At 38.9% G+C, this 15,647-nt stretch overlaps 1 protein-coding gene across 3 annotated transcripts in view; it reads right to left on the reverse strand.

Annotated features, from left to right (window-relative positions):
* The window catches only part of SUFU (SUFU negative regulator of hedgehog signaling), a 90,670-nt gene that overhangs the window by 29,502 nt on the left and 45,521 nt on the right, over nucleotides 1-15,647 (reverse strand). For all 3 annotated transcript variants that reach the window (XM_070752836.1, XM_070752835.1, XM_070752838.1), the window contains exons 8-10: nucleotides 13,506-13,617; nucleotides 4,457-4,591; nucleotides 1,815-1,953 (exon numbers count right to left, since the gene is read on the reverse strand). In XM_070752836.1, the coding sequence (XP_070608937.1) occupies nucleotides 1,815-1,953; nucleotides 4,457-4,591; nucleotides 13,506-13,617 (386 nt within the window). The remainder of the gene's footprint in view (nucleotides 1-1,814; nucleotides 1,954-4,456; nucleotides 4,592-13,505; nucleotides 13,618-15,647) is intronic.

The following is a 15,647-nucleotide window of genomic DNA, read 5'->3' on the forward strand; positions in this document are numbered from 1 at the left end:
AGCATACTGCTTCCTTTAGCCTTTCAACCCCACTCTAGGGACCATGCAGGCAGTAGCTTTCATGACAAGCTATTTAGACTTTATTTTTTACTGATAAGACGTAGCGCTAAATAGCTTGAAACAGATCTATACTCGTCTCTCTTTATCAGTAAAATGTAAAGTTTATATATATCATTTTTATATATCACTTTATACACACACACACATACAGAATTTCCTTTGTGGAGAGCATAGAATTGACTGTATTTCAAACCCTTGATTCATGCTAAAAGTTACCAAACAGTTTGGTGGATTTAGGAAGAACACTGGGGCAATGAATTGCTGAATTTTGCTCCAACCTAATTTAAGCTGCTTTGTATCACAAAGAATGAGTGGTATAACGAGTCTGCGGAGAAGGGCGGCATACAAATCCAATAAATAAATAAAATAAATAAATAAATAAGTATGGATTGTAACTTTCTTGAGTGAGACATGTGTTGGGTTCTTCCCCAATTATGATAATACAGATACAGTTTTCTTCAGTTCTAACTAAAGACCAGCATTGTCAAGAGGTGTACAATACCTATAAAGGTGGCTTTTCAAGAAAAGAGAACCCAGAGCCAACAATTTCAGATTATCCATTAACTATTATGAAAAATAGTCCCTAGTGCTACAGGTATTTGTACACCCTAAATGGCAATTCCTTATGCTAATTCCAATAAAGGTACAGAAAACATAACCGGAACACGGACCTACTGTAAATGTGTACTTGAAAATTCAGTTTCACAGAAAACAAACCGAAGACACTCTAGTCAAAAATATAAACAGGTCATATCTATGGTCAACGTTAACATATAAAATACTTATAGAAGGTTTGACTGTGACATCTAGAGGAGCTAAGAGTAAGGGCTTAAAGTAAAAAAAGTAAATTTAACTTTGGAAACCATATTAGATCAGAAATAGCTGCGCAATAAGGTTTCTTTATTTATTTTTTTAAAAAATATCATAGGTAGGAATTATATATTTAAACGCAGCTTTTGGAAGTTTAGCTAGAAAAGCTTAGGAATATATGAGCCTTGTGAGCCACACACACCATAATTTAATTACTTCAAATAATTTCTCACAAGACTGTTTGCTGAGTCTGCGACTTTATCTTGTGTTTTAGTTCTATTTCCTGTCTTGATTAGTTACCCTGGGAAATGCAAAAAGTCATAACAGAAGGAATTTACAAAAGATGAAGCAACACATTCAGTGCAACGGATTCCCAGAGTTAATCAAATATAAAACAAAGGATAGAAAGTGATACTAGTAGTTTAGTTTTCTAGAAAACTGTTTAAAAATTCTGCCTTTGTTTCTTCTAAGGGAAGAAAGAAGAATTCTCCATATCCTTAAAAGCAGGCCTCTTTGTGCTATCTTAAAGATGTTTTGCAAGGCTACTTGTCTTGACCTTATTTCTGAGTTTTTAATAGATTCAAATATTGTAGCCTTGCCTTTTCAATTGCTGCATACTGTTTGAAAACAACAGTGATTATAAAGGCAACTGCATTGCAGTGGTGGGAAAAAGAATTAGAGGATGCAGTTTGTAAAATGTTCTGGGATTTGAGAAGAGAAAATTGCTGTTTACATAAAGAGTATTAAAAACTGCCATTTCTTTTTGGCTTATAATTCCACATTCTAAACACTTTAAAAATGGTAAAGACTGCAAAAGCATTCTTGGCCTAAAGATAATACAGCAAAACCAAAAAAAAAAAAGATTATTAAAGACTTAAAGCTTTTGAAACAAAATGGGAGAAATTGGTTCTTATTCAGAAATACAAAATATAAAAATAAAATACCTGTAACCAGGGTCCATGTGCTGCATATGGATGCTCCTCTGTAGCAAAGGCCCCTTCGACTCCTGAAGATACAAAAGTGATTGCTGTATCTCCTGTAATACTTTTGTATGTAAAGTGCCGACCATGTAATAATCTGCCTCTGAAACAATAAACAACAAAAAAATAACTTTTCAAATCAATACAGTCTTCCCTGCGTGGCAACTCTGTCATGCCATGTACTCCTCAATACATGTAGTGATACCTCGTCTTACGCACTTAATTGGTTCCGGGACAAGGTTTGTAAGGTGAAAAGTTTGTAAGATGAAACAATGTTTCCCATAGGAATCAATGGAAAAGCGATTAATGCGTGCAAGCCCAAAACTCACCCCTTTTGCCAGCCGAAGCACCCGTTTTTGCGCTGCTAGGATTCCCCTGAGGCTCTCCTCCATGGAAAACCCCACCTCTGGACTTCCGTTGCCAGCAAAGCGCCCGTTTTTGTGCTGCTGGGATTCTCCTGCAGCATCGCAAAAACATGGAAGTCCGGAGGTGGTGTTTCCCATGGAGGGGAGCCTCAGGGGAATCCCAGCAGCGCAAAAACGGGCGCTTCGCTGGCAACAGAAGTCCGGAGGCAGGGCATCCCAGTGGCAGTGGCTTGGGTTTGTAAGATGAAAATAGTTTGGAAGAAGAGGCAAAAAAATCTTAAACCCCGGGTTTGTATCTCAAAAAGTTTGTATGACGAGGGGTTTGTAAGATGAGGTATCACTGTAATATTTTAAGCCCATAATTTTAAAATTCAAGATTAAAAAAAATGAAATAAGAGACAAGGAAAACAAACGACTATAATTTGACTATAGTAATTAAGGCTCTAGTGGATTGGGTAAAAAAAAGAAAATTCATCTAAGTTCCAATATACACAAACTACAAACTCAAATACTTGTATCATAGAACAAACCACTTTCACAGTACAATGACTGATGAAATGAAAGAGATGCAGTTAAATTCTATATTTCACCCACATTTCTCTCTTCCAGACACATTCCATCTAAATGTAATATATGCCTTTTCATAAACGAAAACAAATATATTTGAATAGCAAATTAAGACAATATATGTGTGCTGGAAGATTTCCTAAGGTTACCAGGAAAATTCTTTATTTTAGAATTCAAGTAAAAATATATAATAATCTAACTATGCAGCAAAATTGTATTGTGGCAAGATTATACAGCATAATATAATATGCTAGAATTAATCAGTTCAGACACTTGAGACTTGACATGTAAGAGTTAACCAAAACCTTGAAATGCAGATAGTCCTCACGTTATGATGGCAATAAGGAGCAGACTGTTGTTGCTAAGCAGTGCGGTCTAAAGTCAGATGCAGTTGCAGCCAGTTACCAATGACAATCCAGACAGTCCCGCTTGCTGTCTTAACTCCAAAATACACACTAGGAGGCCCCATGCAGGCCACACACAAGTTGGAGGAAGGGGGGGGGGGGACTGAGGAGCAAGTGCAGGGAGAGCACAGGAAGGAGGGTGTGGGTTGCAGAAAACAAAGCATCTTGTCCTTTCAAAGACTTTATACAGCCATTTCAAGATCTTCCCCTGTTGTCTGAATATGTGTGCTTTCAGGGAAGATACAGTATCTGTACCGGGATTACTATTGTAGTAAAGCAATAGCTCTCTTGAAAGATCTTGCCAAAGCTTTGAGATGAAGCACTTTCACATTTTGAACAACGGCATATTGCTATTTCATGCAGTGCCCTCTGAATGGCACTCCTGAACCCCAACAGGCATATAATATTACAGGGTTAAAAACTTTGTAATATTCAATTTATCTTGTAAAATCTGGTTGAAGAGATATAATAATAATAATAATAATAATAATAATAATAATAATAATAATAATAATAATAATAATAATAGATGCTGCAAAAAAGATCGCACAGACTGACTACAAGCATAGACATGATGCTGTGGCACAGATGATCCACTGGAACTTGTGCCGGAACTACCATTTACCAGTGGCAAAGAATTGATGGGATCATAAGCCCGAAAAAGTGGTCGAAAATGACCAAGCAAAACTACTGTGGGACTTCCGACTTCAGACTGACCGAATTCTGAAGCATAACACACCAGACATTGTGATCGTGGAGAAAAAGAAAGTAAGGATCATCGACATTGCAATCCCAGGAGACAGCAGAATTGAGGAGAAGCAGCTAGAGAAATTAGTGAAATACGAAGATCTAAAAATCGAGCTGCAATGACTCTGGCATAAGCCCGTGAAAGTGATCCCAGTGGTACTTGGCACGCTGGGTGCAGTACCAAAAGATCTCAGCAGACATTTGAAAACCATTGGAATTGACAAAATCTCCATCTGTCAACTGCAAAAGGCCGCTTTACTGGGATCGGCAAACATAATTCGCCGCTACATCACGCAGTCCTAGGTGGTTGGGAAGCGCCCGACTGGTGATGAAATATGAAATCCAGCATAGTGATCTCGTTTGCTGTGTTGTACTGACATAACAACAACAACAACAACAACAACAACAATAATAATAATAATTTATTAGATTTGTATGCCGTCCCTCTCCGAAGACTCATGCAATGTAGGGACAACAGAATGGTCCTTACAGCCCCTTGTACAAAAACTAACATTCTACTCACCTTAAACAAAGTGGAATTAATGCTCCCGATTCCTGGTTGAATTTTAGGTGCACACTCTCAAGCTGTCTTGTGCGAATCAGTTCATGAGGAATGATTGCTGCTGAGCTGTCACTTTCTAAACTGTCCTTACGACTCCTAAATCAAAGAAGGCATAAGATTTTATCCCAGGTTTTAAATGTATTTCTGGTCAACTCAAGGTGGAAAAGACATCTAATATTCCTGCCCCCTATTTTCACCACTACTACCATCCTGTGAGGTACATTGGGTAGAGAGAGAGAGAGAGAGAGAGTGATTCCACCCAAACTACACCCAATGTCGTTTGGCGGGACCCAGGGGAAGAGCCTTCTCTGTGGCGGCCCTGGCCCTCTGGAACCAACTCCCCCCAGAGATTAGAATTGCCCCCGACCTCCTCGCCTTTCGTAAGCTTCTTAAAACCCCCTTAGGCATTTACAATTTATGCATGGTATGTTTTGTATGTATGTTTGGTTTTATAATAAGGATTTTTAATTGTTTTACTATTGGATTGTCACGTGTTGTTTTATCGCTGTTGTTAGCCGCCCCGAATCCACGGAGAGGGGCGGCATACAAATCAAATCAAATCGAATCAAATAAAAAAATAAAAAAATAAATAAAGTCACAAACCCCCCCCCCCCCCCTTCATGTCTAAGGGAGGCCTAGAATTCACATTCTGCTACTTTCTAGTCCAGAGCCTAATACCAAACTGGCATTGTAAATCCTTAAGCAGAGAATTACTGCAGCAATATTTAGGTTTTAAAACACATTAAATATATTTTACAAAATATATGATATATGTGGCCTCTACATCAAATCTGTGTGTAACATCTGTGTGTAGATGCAGAGACGATATGCATCTCTAAATCTCTGTTGTAGAGTCCCCTTCGTAGAGGTTTTGCCAACTAGTTTTGTTTTATATAATAATTTTATTATCAATTATTATATGTGATTTCAGTTCCGCCATGGGTGGATTGGATCCTTGTACTACCTGACTGGGGAAAACAGCAAGAGAATATTTAGAGCTTGGTCTGGATCTGGGATATATTTAATACTTCACAGGCAACTTGCACTTTTGATATCTCTGAAACTTGTGCTAAGAATATCTCCGGGACCGCCTTCTGCCGCACGAATCCCAGCGACCAATTAGGTCCCACAGAGTTGGCCTTTTCCGGGTCACGTCGACTAAACAATGTTGTTTGGCGGGTCCCAGGGGAAGAGCCTTCTCTGTGGCGGCCCCGACCCTCTGGAACCAGCTCCCCCCTGAGATTAGAACTGCCCCCACCCTACTGGCCTTTCGTAAACTCCTTAAAACCCACCTCTGCCGTCAGGCATGGGGGAACTGAGATAACTTCCCCAGGCCTATATTGTTTATGTATGGTATGTTGTGTGCATGTTTTTTAAATTATGGGTTTTTAGTTTTAATTATTAGATTTGTATTGTACATTGTTTTTTCTATTACTGTTGTGAGCCGCCCCAAGTCTACGGAGAGGGGCGGCATACAAATTTAATAAATAAATAAAAAAACAAGTAAATGTTAAAAAACCTCTGTCTAATCCATTCTAACCAATAGAAGTAACAATTTATTTAAGTCAGACTTAGTTGGGAATTCTATATATTATTAGTAAAAAGGAGTCAGGACTTGAATTTTCCTAATGGTTAATATTATCCTATATAAAACAGAATAGAATAACAGAGATGGAGGCTACATTGAAGATTCTCTTGTCCAGGGGTAGGCAAAGTTGGCTCTTCTATGACATGTGGACTTCAACTCCCAGAATTCATGAGCTAGCTTGATTGGCTCAGGAATTCTGGGAGTTGAAGTCCACAAGTCGTAGAAGAGCCAATTCTGCCTACCCCTGTTCTAGTTCCAATGATTAATTGTTCTAACTATCAGGAAATTTCTCCTTAGTTCTAGGCTGCTTCTCTCCTTGATTAATTTCCACCCACTGCTTCTTGTCCTGCCCTCAGGTGCTTTGGAGAATAGCTTAACTCTTCTTTGTGGCAGCCCCGAGATATTGGAACATCTCATGTCACACCTAATCCTTCTTTTCATCAAACTAGACATACCCAATTCCAGCAACTGTTTTTTATACTGTATATTTTAGTCTCCAGTCCCTAGCAATCTGAATATGGTCAAGTGGTTTTATTTTTTTGATCATGGTAAATTATCTTGCTGAAAGCTGGTCTCTGCCGGACCAACAAATTCCACATTTAGAACAAATGTTGCCTAGAAATTAGGTTATGAACAAAAGCTTAGTATGTCTGAATCTATAAAATAATTTCAGGAGCCAGTATTAAATCACTGTTTTGTCACATATTTCATCAAGACATATTGCTATACTTATTTATATCCCAGTATTCTGAATTTTTGCTGAACAAACTATTGGCTTAAGTGGGGATGTTTATATTAGCAAACAAAGTAATCCTTCATTTATTAAAAATAAATGAATCTGGTATTAGACTTTTTGTTTCCAATTTAGTGTTTTGCTTGCACTTTACTCTGAATGTTATTCTGCCTAATTTCTTCACTTGATCACATTCTATTGAATTTTACCTCTTGATCAGATAACGGCCCTGATCCCTAAAATCCGTCTTTCATTAAAACCTGTTAAATGCAGTGGCTGACATCGGGAGATTTCTCTTTATAGGGGTTTTTTCCATTTTCCATTTTCTTTGTATCTGAAAAGAAGGCCTTCTCTTTGCCTTGCCAGCTCTTAAGAATGAAGGGTATTGGCAGGGCCACCCACATATAAGATTTTCAATAACCTACTCTAAGCTGAATAAAGAATCAAGTATTCATGCTTTCAGCTTGAATGAAAACCATGCATGGTCCTGGGGAAGAAGACAACCTAGATGAGTAGGTGATGGAATTTCTAACACTTTAGGGAAAATCAGGGGAAAGAAGTTATTACTACAGCTTTTTCCCTCTGCAAATGTAACTTTGAAAGCAGGAGCTTAATACAGGTTTTATATCTGGTGTTTTCAATTTTATTTCTACTTATTTGTGTTATTTTCCTTTTCGTGGTCATCATCTTACCTTCATATACTCTTAACACACATAAAATACTCTTCACCAGATCTATTTAACATATTTTTTCAGGTTGTCATTAACTAATACATTTTAAAAGCCGCCACATAAAATTCTCCACTTTACCAACACAAATAATTCATGGATTCTCATTTTATATCCAGAAAGAAATGAATAAAACCTGACAAGAGCCATGACTTCTGTATGAGGAACGAGAGGGTGCATTTAAATGAGAGCAATATGCCGGAAATGCTCCAACATGAGGCTGCACATCTAACATTTTATGGAACTGGAAGGGAATCTGAGATTAAAACTCATTCTGACTGACTGAAGGATTGTGGGAGGTGTAAATGTGAGCAGTAGTCAGATTAATTCTTTAGATGATTAAATTCTTTTGTAATCAATGTTTGAAGTCTCTTCATTTTAAATGAGTGTAATGCAGCTGTTACCAAGGTGACTTTTGCTGACTTTCAACTATTTCTTCCTTCAGTTTCTTTCTTACTAAGAGCCTGAATTGGTTTCTACATCTTGTGAATTAAGATGAACAACATCGGTGTTAGCCGCACTGCTGTTAGCTGCCGCTGAATTAAACTTCAGATTTGGATTTAGGTAGGAAACACAAAGTTAATAAACTGCTGGAAAAAAACATCTCTACTGTTCCTAAGAAAACCACAGAGGTCACAGTCACGTTAACAAATTTGCAACCATCTGTGGCCCTCCTGCAATATTAGAGACAGGTAATATACACGATGTCGTTTGAAGGCAGTCAATTGTATTGGCAGTTCTGTGTTAGCAAAAACTTCAGAAGAAAAGGATTTAGGGGTAGTGATTTCTGACAGTTTCAAAATGGGTGAGCAGTGCAGTCAGGCGGTAGGGAAAGCAAGTAGGATGCTTGGCTGCATAGCTAGAGGTATAACAAGCAGGAAGAGGGAGATTGTGATCCAGCTATATAGAGCGCTGGTGAGACCACATTTGGAATACTGTGTTCAGTTCTGGAGACCTCACCTACAAAAGATATTGACAAAATTGAACTGGTCCAAAGACGGGCTCCAAGAATGGTGGAAGGTCTTAAGCATAAAACGTATCAGGAAAGACTTAATGAACTCAATCTGTATAGTCTGGAGGACAGAAGGAAAAGGGGGGATATGATCAAAACATTTAAATATGTTAGAGGGTTAAATAAGGTTCAGGAGGGAAGTGTTTTTAATAGGAAAGTGAACACAAGAACAAGGGGACACAATCTGAAGTTAGTTGGGGGAAAGATCAAAAGCAACATGAGAAAATATTATTTTACTGAAAGAGTAGTAGATCCTTGGAACAAACTTCCAGCAGACGTGGTTGGTAACTGAATTTAAACATGCCTGGGATAAACATATATCATTTGTAAGATAAAATACAGGAAATAATATAAGGGCAGACTAGATGGACCATGAGGTCTTTTTCTGCCGTCAGACTTCTATGTTTCTATGTAATATAAAAACTCCAGGGGAAAATAACCCAACTGCTTTGCTACACAGTTTAACTCTCCTATACTTGTGAGATTCTGAGAATCTGAGAGACCAAAGTTTCAATAATTGCTTATAGTCCAAGTAAAGGAGAACCTAAGATTTTCCATGACAGGCATTGATGAACAGATTAAAGCTTGCTAATAAAATAATAAACTGGGGTAGTTATCTTTAAATACTGACTTTTTAAATGAGATCTATTGTCTGGGGTATATGATGCAGAGTCAGAGAAGTGGATGTGCATTTCAATACTTCTTTATACACTTTAACTAAGCAATCTGGACAAAAATAATATAATTTGTTTATTTTTTTAACAGAAGATCAATAACTAAAGTCAGAGATATGAAATTAAATAAGAGATAGGAAATGCTAAAGTTATACTACAGAGTACCCTACATTCTAAAATAGCATTACAGTGATCTCTCGAGTTTCGCGATCTCGATCTTCGCGAAACGCTATATCGCGATTTTTAAAAAAATATTAATTAAAAAAAAAACCACTTCCGGGTTTGGCTTCGGGAGTCAGCTGGGAAGCGGCGCGGCTGTCTTAAAAGGTCGCAGCCGGCCTGGGGGGCTTCCCAGCACCCCCACGAACCCCCAACCCGGGTTCGGGGGGGTGCTGGGAAGCCCCCCAGGCCGGCTGCGACCTTTTAAAACAGCCGCGCCGCTTCCCAGCTGAGTCCTGAAGCCAAACGCCAAAGGCGAACTTCCGCATTTGGCTTCAGGACTCAGCTGGGAAGCGGCGTGGCTGTTTTAAAAGGTCGCAGCCAGCCTGGGGGGCTTCCCAGCACCCCCCGAACCCCCAACCCGGGTTTGGGGGGGTGCTGGGAAGCCCCCCAGGCCGGCTGCGACCTTTTAAAACAGCCGCGCCGCTTCCCAGCTGAGTCCTGAAGCCAAACGCCAAAGGCGAACTTCTGCATTTGGCTTCAGGACTCAGCTGGGAAGCGGCGCGGCTGTTTTAAAAGGTCGCAGCCGGCCTGGGGGGCTTCCCAGCACCCCCCCGAACCCCCAACCTGGGTCTTCCCGGCCGCCCACGCAAAGGGGAAACCCCGGCTCCTCGCTGATGCCTGCCACTCGCCCGCCCGCCAGCAAGAGGGGGAAGACCCAGGGAAGGTTCCTTCGGCCGCCCAGCAGCTGATCTGCTCGGTAGCGCAGCAGCAGCGAGGAGCTGAATCGGGGTTTCCCCTTTGCGTGGGCGGCGGGGAACGCAAACTCCACCATCTACGCATGCGCGGCCATAGAAAAAAGGGCGCGCATGCGCAGATGGTGTTTTTACTTCCGCAACCCTACATCGCGAAAAATCGATTATCGCGAGGGGTCTTGGAACTGAACCCTCGCGATAATAGAGGGATCACTGTATACCCTATATATGCGAACCTATGGCATGAGTGCCACAGGTGCCATGCGGAGCCATATCGGAGGGCACGCAAGACTTTGCCATGTTTCAGCTCCAGAGCGCAGCGAAATGTCCCTGAAGCCCTGGAGGCAAAACAATCCCCCAAGAGACAAACCAGAAGTTCAGAAAAACCCACTTCCGGTTTGCTGTTGTGCTGTTTTTTGCACTCCAGAGGGTTCAGGGAAGCTTCCTGAAGCCCCAGAGTGAAAAAATGGGGCACAATGGGCAAACCAGAAATGTGTTTTCCCGAACTTCCGAGTTGCCCGTTTGGGCATTTTTTTCCCACCTACCAAGGCTTCAGAAAGGCCTGTGCCCATGTGTCTGCGCATGTGTGGGGGGGGGGAGGAAGAAGGGGCGGGGGCATTTGCACCCATGTTAGCACACTCACACACCCCCGTTTTGGCACGGGGACCAAAAAAGGTTTGCCGTCACTGCTTTATATCATATCATGAAAAGTTTTTTAAAAAAATTTTCTCCACTCGAAAAATATACATACAATAACATATACCTTCAATGTAATTTAAGAAACACATATCCATCGCCAATTAAAATACTCAATGTACATTAGTACTTAATTTCATATCCATTACTTTCGGTATATATCATTTATCTCATGCTACCTCCTTTTCTAATTTTGTCATATGGATTACACAGATTCTAGTTGAATTTAACACTATTGCTTACTTCCTCTATTAGCTGTTTTTCCTTCTCCAAGAAAAAAAACCTGAGCCATTGTGCTTCAATCTTTTCCTTATTTCCTTACTCATCATCATTATTATTTTTAATCCCTATTTTCTATGATTAGATGCCTTTTAAAACAAACAAGAAAAACAAGCAGAAAAAAATATCAAATCATATTAAATATTTTATGCATTATATCTAACTAACATCCTTTATCATACAGGGGAAAACGAAAATTATCTGAATTCCGAAAGCTTAATTACAATATCTTCTTTCATTCCTTAACCATTAAACTATATCTTCCCCTTTGTGTTACAAGTATATCATTTTAAATTTAATTCAACAAATCAAGTTCATGTCAAACTATTAGTTATATTTTCCAATTTTTAAATTTAATTATATCAATTTAACATCATCAAATATATCCACAAATAATAATCATTTAATGAATACATTTCAATACATATAGTCTGTCCATGTTAAAAGAATCTCATCCCTTTTATCTTTATTCTTCTCTATATTCCCTTCCCCCTACTCCTCCTCTTAATCAGCTAATCACATAGCAATCAACCATTTTTTCCAAATTCCCAGCCTTTTAGTATCATTCAAAATCTCAAATTCCCAAAGACTAACTCATTTCATCCAAGTTGTAACTCAAAATGAAAATATTGATTAATAAGGCAATATATTCATAAATATATTCCATTATAAAGAAAAGAAAAAAATAAACCATTATTCAAATAGTCCAGATGACAATCAAAAATTTTCTTTAAATTTCCATCTTTTAAATCTCAACTTCCCTTTCTTTTTCTTTCTTGTAACAATGCACTCCCATCTTCTTTTCCTCTTTCCTTTTTTTTTTGATATATAATTGCTCAAATATCCCATCAAATTTCCTTAATCCCTTTCCTCTGCTAACTTGCCTAGCCCAATACATGTAACGTCATCTTATTCTTTCCCCCCACTGTAAATCCCAGTGTAATAATCATAAAATTCAGTATAATCATAAAGCTCAAAGTAATCATTAGTCTGTCCATCTTCAAAGTCCTCTTCCCATGTAACTTTATCATTTTCCAACTCTTCTTCCACCTGCTCCTCCTCTTGTTTCGAGTCCTCTTTATTGTCTTGTTTTTTGTTCCTAGCAATTATATTTTCAAGATACTTGCTGCACCCAAGAGTTTTCTCAACATTGTTTCCAATTTTTTCTTCATGCTCCAAAAGAGATCTCTGTAAATCTGCAAAATAATTCTTAAAGAACGCTGTAAGATCCTCATGTTCTAATGCCATATTGCCAAAGCCACCGTTCGTCAGTTTATAATCTAAAGTAATTCTTTCCTTTCAACTTTTTCCCCTTTCAACTTTCAATTAAATAGAAGTTCATTCCAAGTTCACAGCTGGAACAGATAAGATGTCAATTTTATTTTATTATTTCAAAGTCCAAGGCCAGCAGCTGTATAAGCATCCACAAAAATCTTCCACTGTAATAATTCCTCCAACCAGAAGGTGGCACTCCTCACTAGTTCCACAATTCTATTTTCTCTTAATTAATATGTTGATGTTTAATTAATCAATGTTATTAGATCAAAAAATTCACTTCAAAGTTAATTCAAAGATCAAATATAAAAGTTATTAAATGTTGGGCTTTTACATCCTTCTTTAGTATTTTTCCACTGTAACATTCATTGCTTTGCCTTTATTTTTTTCCAATTCTTTTTGTTCCCATTTGAAATCAGCAAAATAAAATCCAAAACTTCAATTTGGCTAAGTAACTCATCAGTACAATATTTAGTCTTTTATGTCTCCAGCCCTTTTCTTTGTTCCTCTTTCCAGGTGTCTTCTGACCGTCAACAACAAATTGGTCTTTCCATTCGCAGCCGCCGTGGCTTGGATGGCTTTTGCGAGCCAATTTCAACTGCCATTGGTTGAGGGTCCTAAGTCAGTTCTCTGGGGGCTTGCCTACCTCTGACAGATTTCCAATAACATACCTCTTCTTCACCGCCCCTCCAAGGCATTCTGGATTCCCCTGCGGAGCATAGATAACTCCGTGTCGCCGCGGGGCTTGGCCACCCCCCCCCCCCCCCCGGCACGCTTTTTACTATATAATGTTCCAGCCAGCTTTTCTTCCAAGGAGAACAATCTAATTTTCCAAATTTCTGGTTGGCCTGTCGGGCTGTTTTCGCTCTCCCCAGGCTTCAGGTAGTTTCTAAATTTAAGTTTCTAAATTAAAAGCAGTATAAACTATTGCAAGTTCATATTTAAATAAAATATACTTGAAGTATAGTACCAACATTATATTATAATTATAATATATTATAAACATTATACTATATACAAAAATAGCCTTCCCTCCCATTATTATCGTAAGAAAAATGAGAAAAAACTCATTGTTTCTCAGTTCAAGATTCATCGATAAGACTAAACTTACGGTGCTCTGTCACTGTTCAATCCATTCTGCCTCTGAGTATTAATTGGTGGCAAAATCGGCTTGCTGTTAATTTCTAGTCCCCTTCGTAGAGTTTCTCGAATTTGTTCTGTGTCTGAAAATTCAGAAGATTTAAAATAGAGTTAAACGTAGATGAGGTGATGTTTCAAAGAATAATTGGAATACTAAAACAAAGACCATATACTTTCTTTTTTATCTGTATATTAAAAGCCATTGTTTCTTGCAGCAAACTGGCAACTATTATTTGTTTCCATTTAATATAAACAACACTGAAAAAACTTAAGCTTTGAATAATATTTCAAATTATGATTTTTGGAAAACGTTAGCCACAATGCACTGAATGAAACATTATAGAACAGTGATGGCAAACCTTTTTCCCCCTGAGTGCCGAAAGAGTGTGTGTGCACGCTATCGTGCCCACACCCATAATTCAATGCCTGGGAAGTGTGAAAACAGCTTCCCCTGCCCATGGAGGCCCTCTGGAGGCTCGAAATGGCCTGTTTCCCAACTTCTGGTGGGCCCAGTGGGCTCGTGTTTTTCCCTCCCCAGGCTCCAAAGGCTTCCCTGGAGCCAGGGGATGATAAAAACGCCCTTCCCCATCCCCCCGGAGGCTCTTTAGAAGCCAAAAACACTCTCACAGAATCTCTGTGCGAGCCAAAATTCAGCTGGCCAGCACACACATCCACATTGGACCTGAACTAGGGCAATGGCTCGCATGCCAGCAGATATGGCTCTGCGTGCCACCCGTGCCATAGGTTCGCCATCACTGTTATAGAATATAATAGCAACGTTGGTCCTCCAGCTTCACTCTTTTTCCTATCAATAGGAAAACGTTATTTAAAGTTAACACAAAGTCACAGACATTTGTACACAACTTTTTCAATGCTAAAACCTATGTTTGTAAAATATAGCACCCTTTAACTAGTTTCTAAATAGTTTAGAACCAGAATTGTCTTTCTGCAAATAAAAGACCTCTCCCATTAAAGAATGAAATTTCAGGAGATGCTGCAATGGAAGGAAAGGGAAGGAAAATTATGCAAATTTGCCCTGCATCAGTTACCTCAATTTTTGACTGATAGTGTGCACTCTCCTGAACATGATCTTACTTCATTTGTTATCAGCTAATACTTACAGGCATAGGCACACTGAATAGAAAATCCAGAGTTGACAAGGTGGCTTTGTGATCCTCGAATACAGCTCATCTGTTTGGAACCCATATCGCATCTCAGACATTAACACCCTTGAAAATGTTCAAAGATACTTCACAAGAAGAGCCCTTCATTCCTCCACTCGAAACAAAATACCCTACGAAACTAGACTTACAATCCTGGGTCTTGAAAGCTTAGAACTACGACGCCTTAAACATGATCTAAGTATTGCCCACATGATCATATGTTGCAATGTCCTGCCTGTCAAAGACTACTTCAGCTTCAACCACAACAACACAAGAGCACACAACAAATTCAAACTTGACTGTAAAAAATATGACTTTAGTAATCGGGTTGTTGAAGCGTGGAACTCATTACCAGACTCCTTAGTATCCTCCCCTAACCCCCAACATTTTACCCTTAGACTACCCACGGTTGACTTCTCCAGATTGCTAAGAGGTCAGTAAGGGGCATACATAAGCACACTAGAGTGCCTTCCATCCCCTGTCCTAGTCTCTCCTATATCTCGTATTTCTTCTCTACTATATCTTCTATAACCTTCATTGTGTATTATTGTGTATTGGACAAAATAAATAAATAAATAAATAAACAAAGATAGATAGATAGATAGATAGATAGATAGATAGATAGATAGATAGATAGATAGATAGATAGATAGATAGATAGATATAGCACCCTTTAACTAGTTTCTAAATAGTTTAGAACCAGAATTGTCTTTCTGCAAATAAAAGACCTCTCCCATTAAAGAATGAAATTTCAGGAGATGCTGCAATGGAAGGAAAGGGAAGGAAAATTATGCAAATTTGCCCTGCATCAGTTACCTCATTTTTTGACTGATAGTGTGCACTCTCCTGAACATGATCTTACTTCATTTGTTATCAGCGAATACTTACAGGCTTCCTAATGTTTAGTTCTATGACATTCTATCTGCATAGGCACACTGAATAGAAAATCC

This window comes from Erythrolamprus reginae, chromosome 5 (genome assembly GCF_031021105.1).
Source record: "Erythrolamprus reginae isolate rEryReg1 chromosome 5, rEryReg1.hap1, whole genome shotgun sequence".
In the NCBI taxonomy this organism is placed as follows: domain Eukaryota; kingdom Metazoa; phylum Chordata; class Lepidosauria; order Squamata; family Dipsadidae; genus Erythrolamprus; species Erythrolamprus reginae.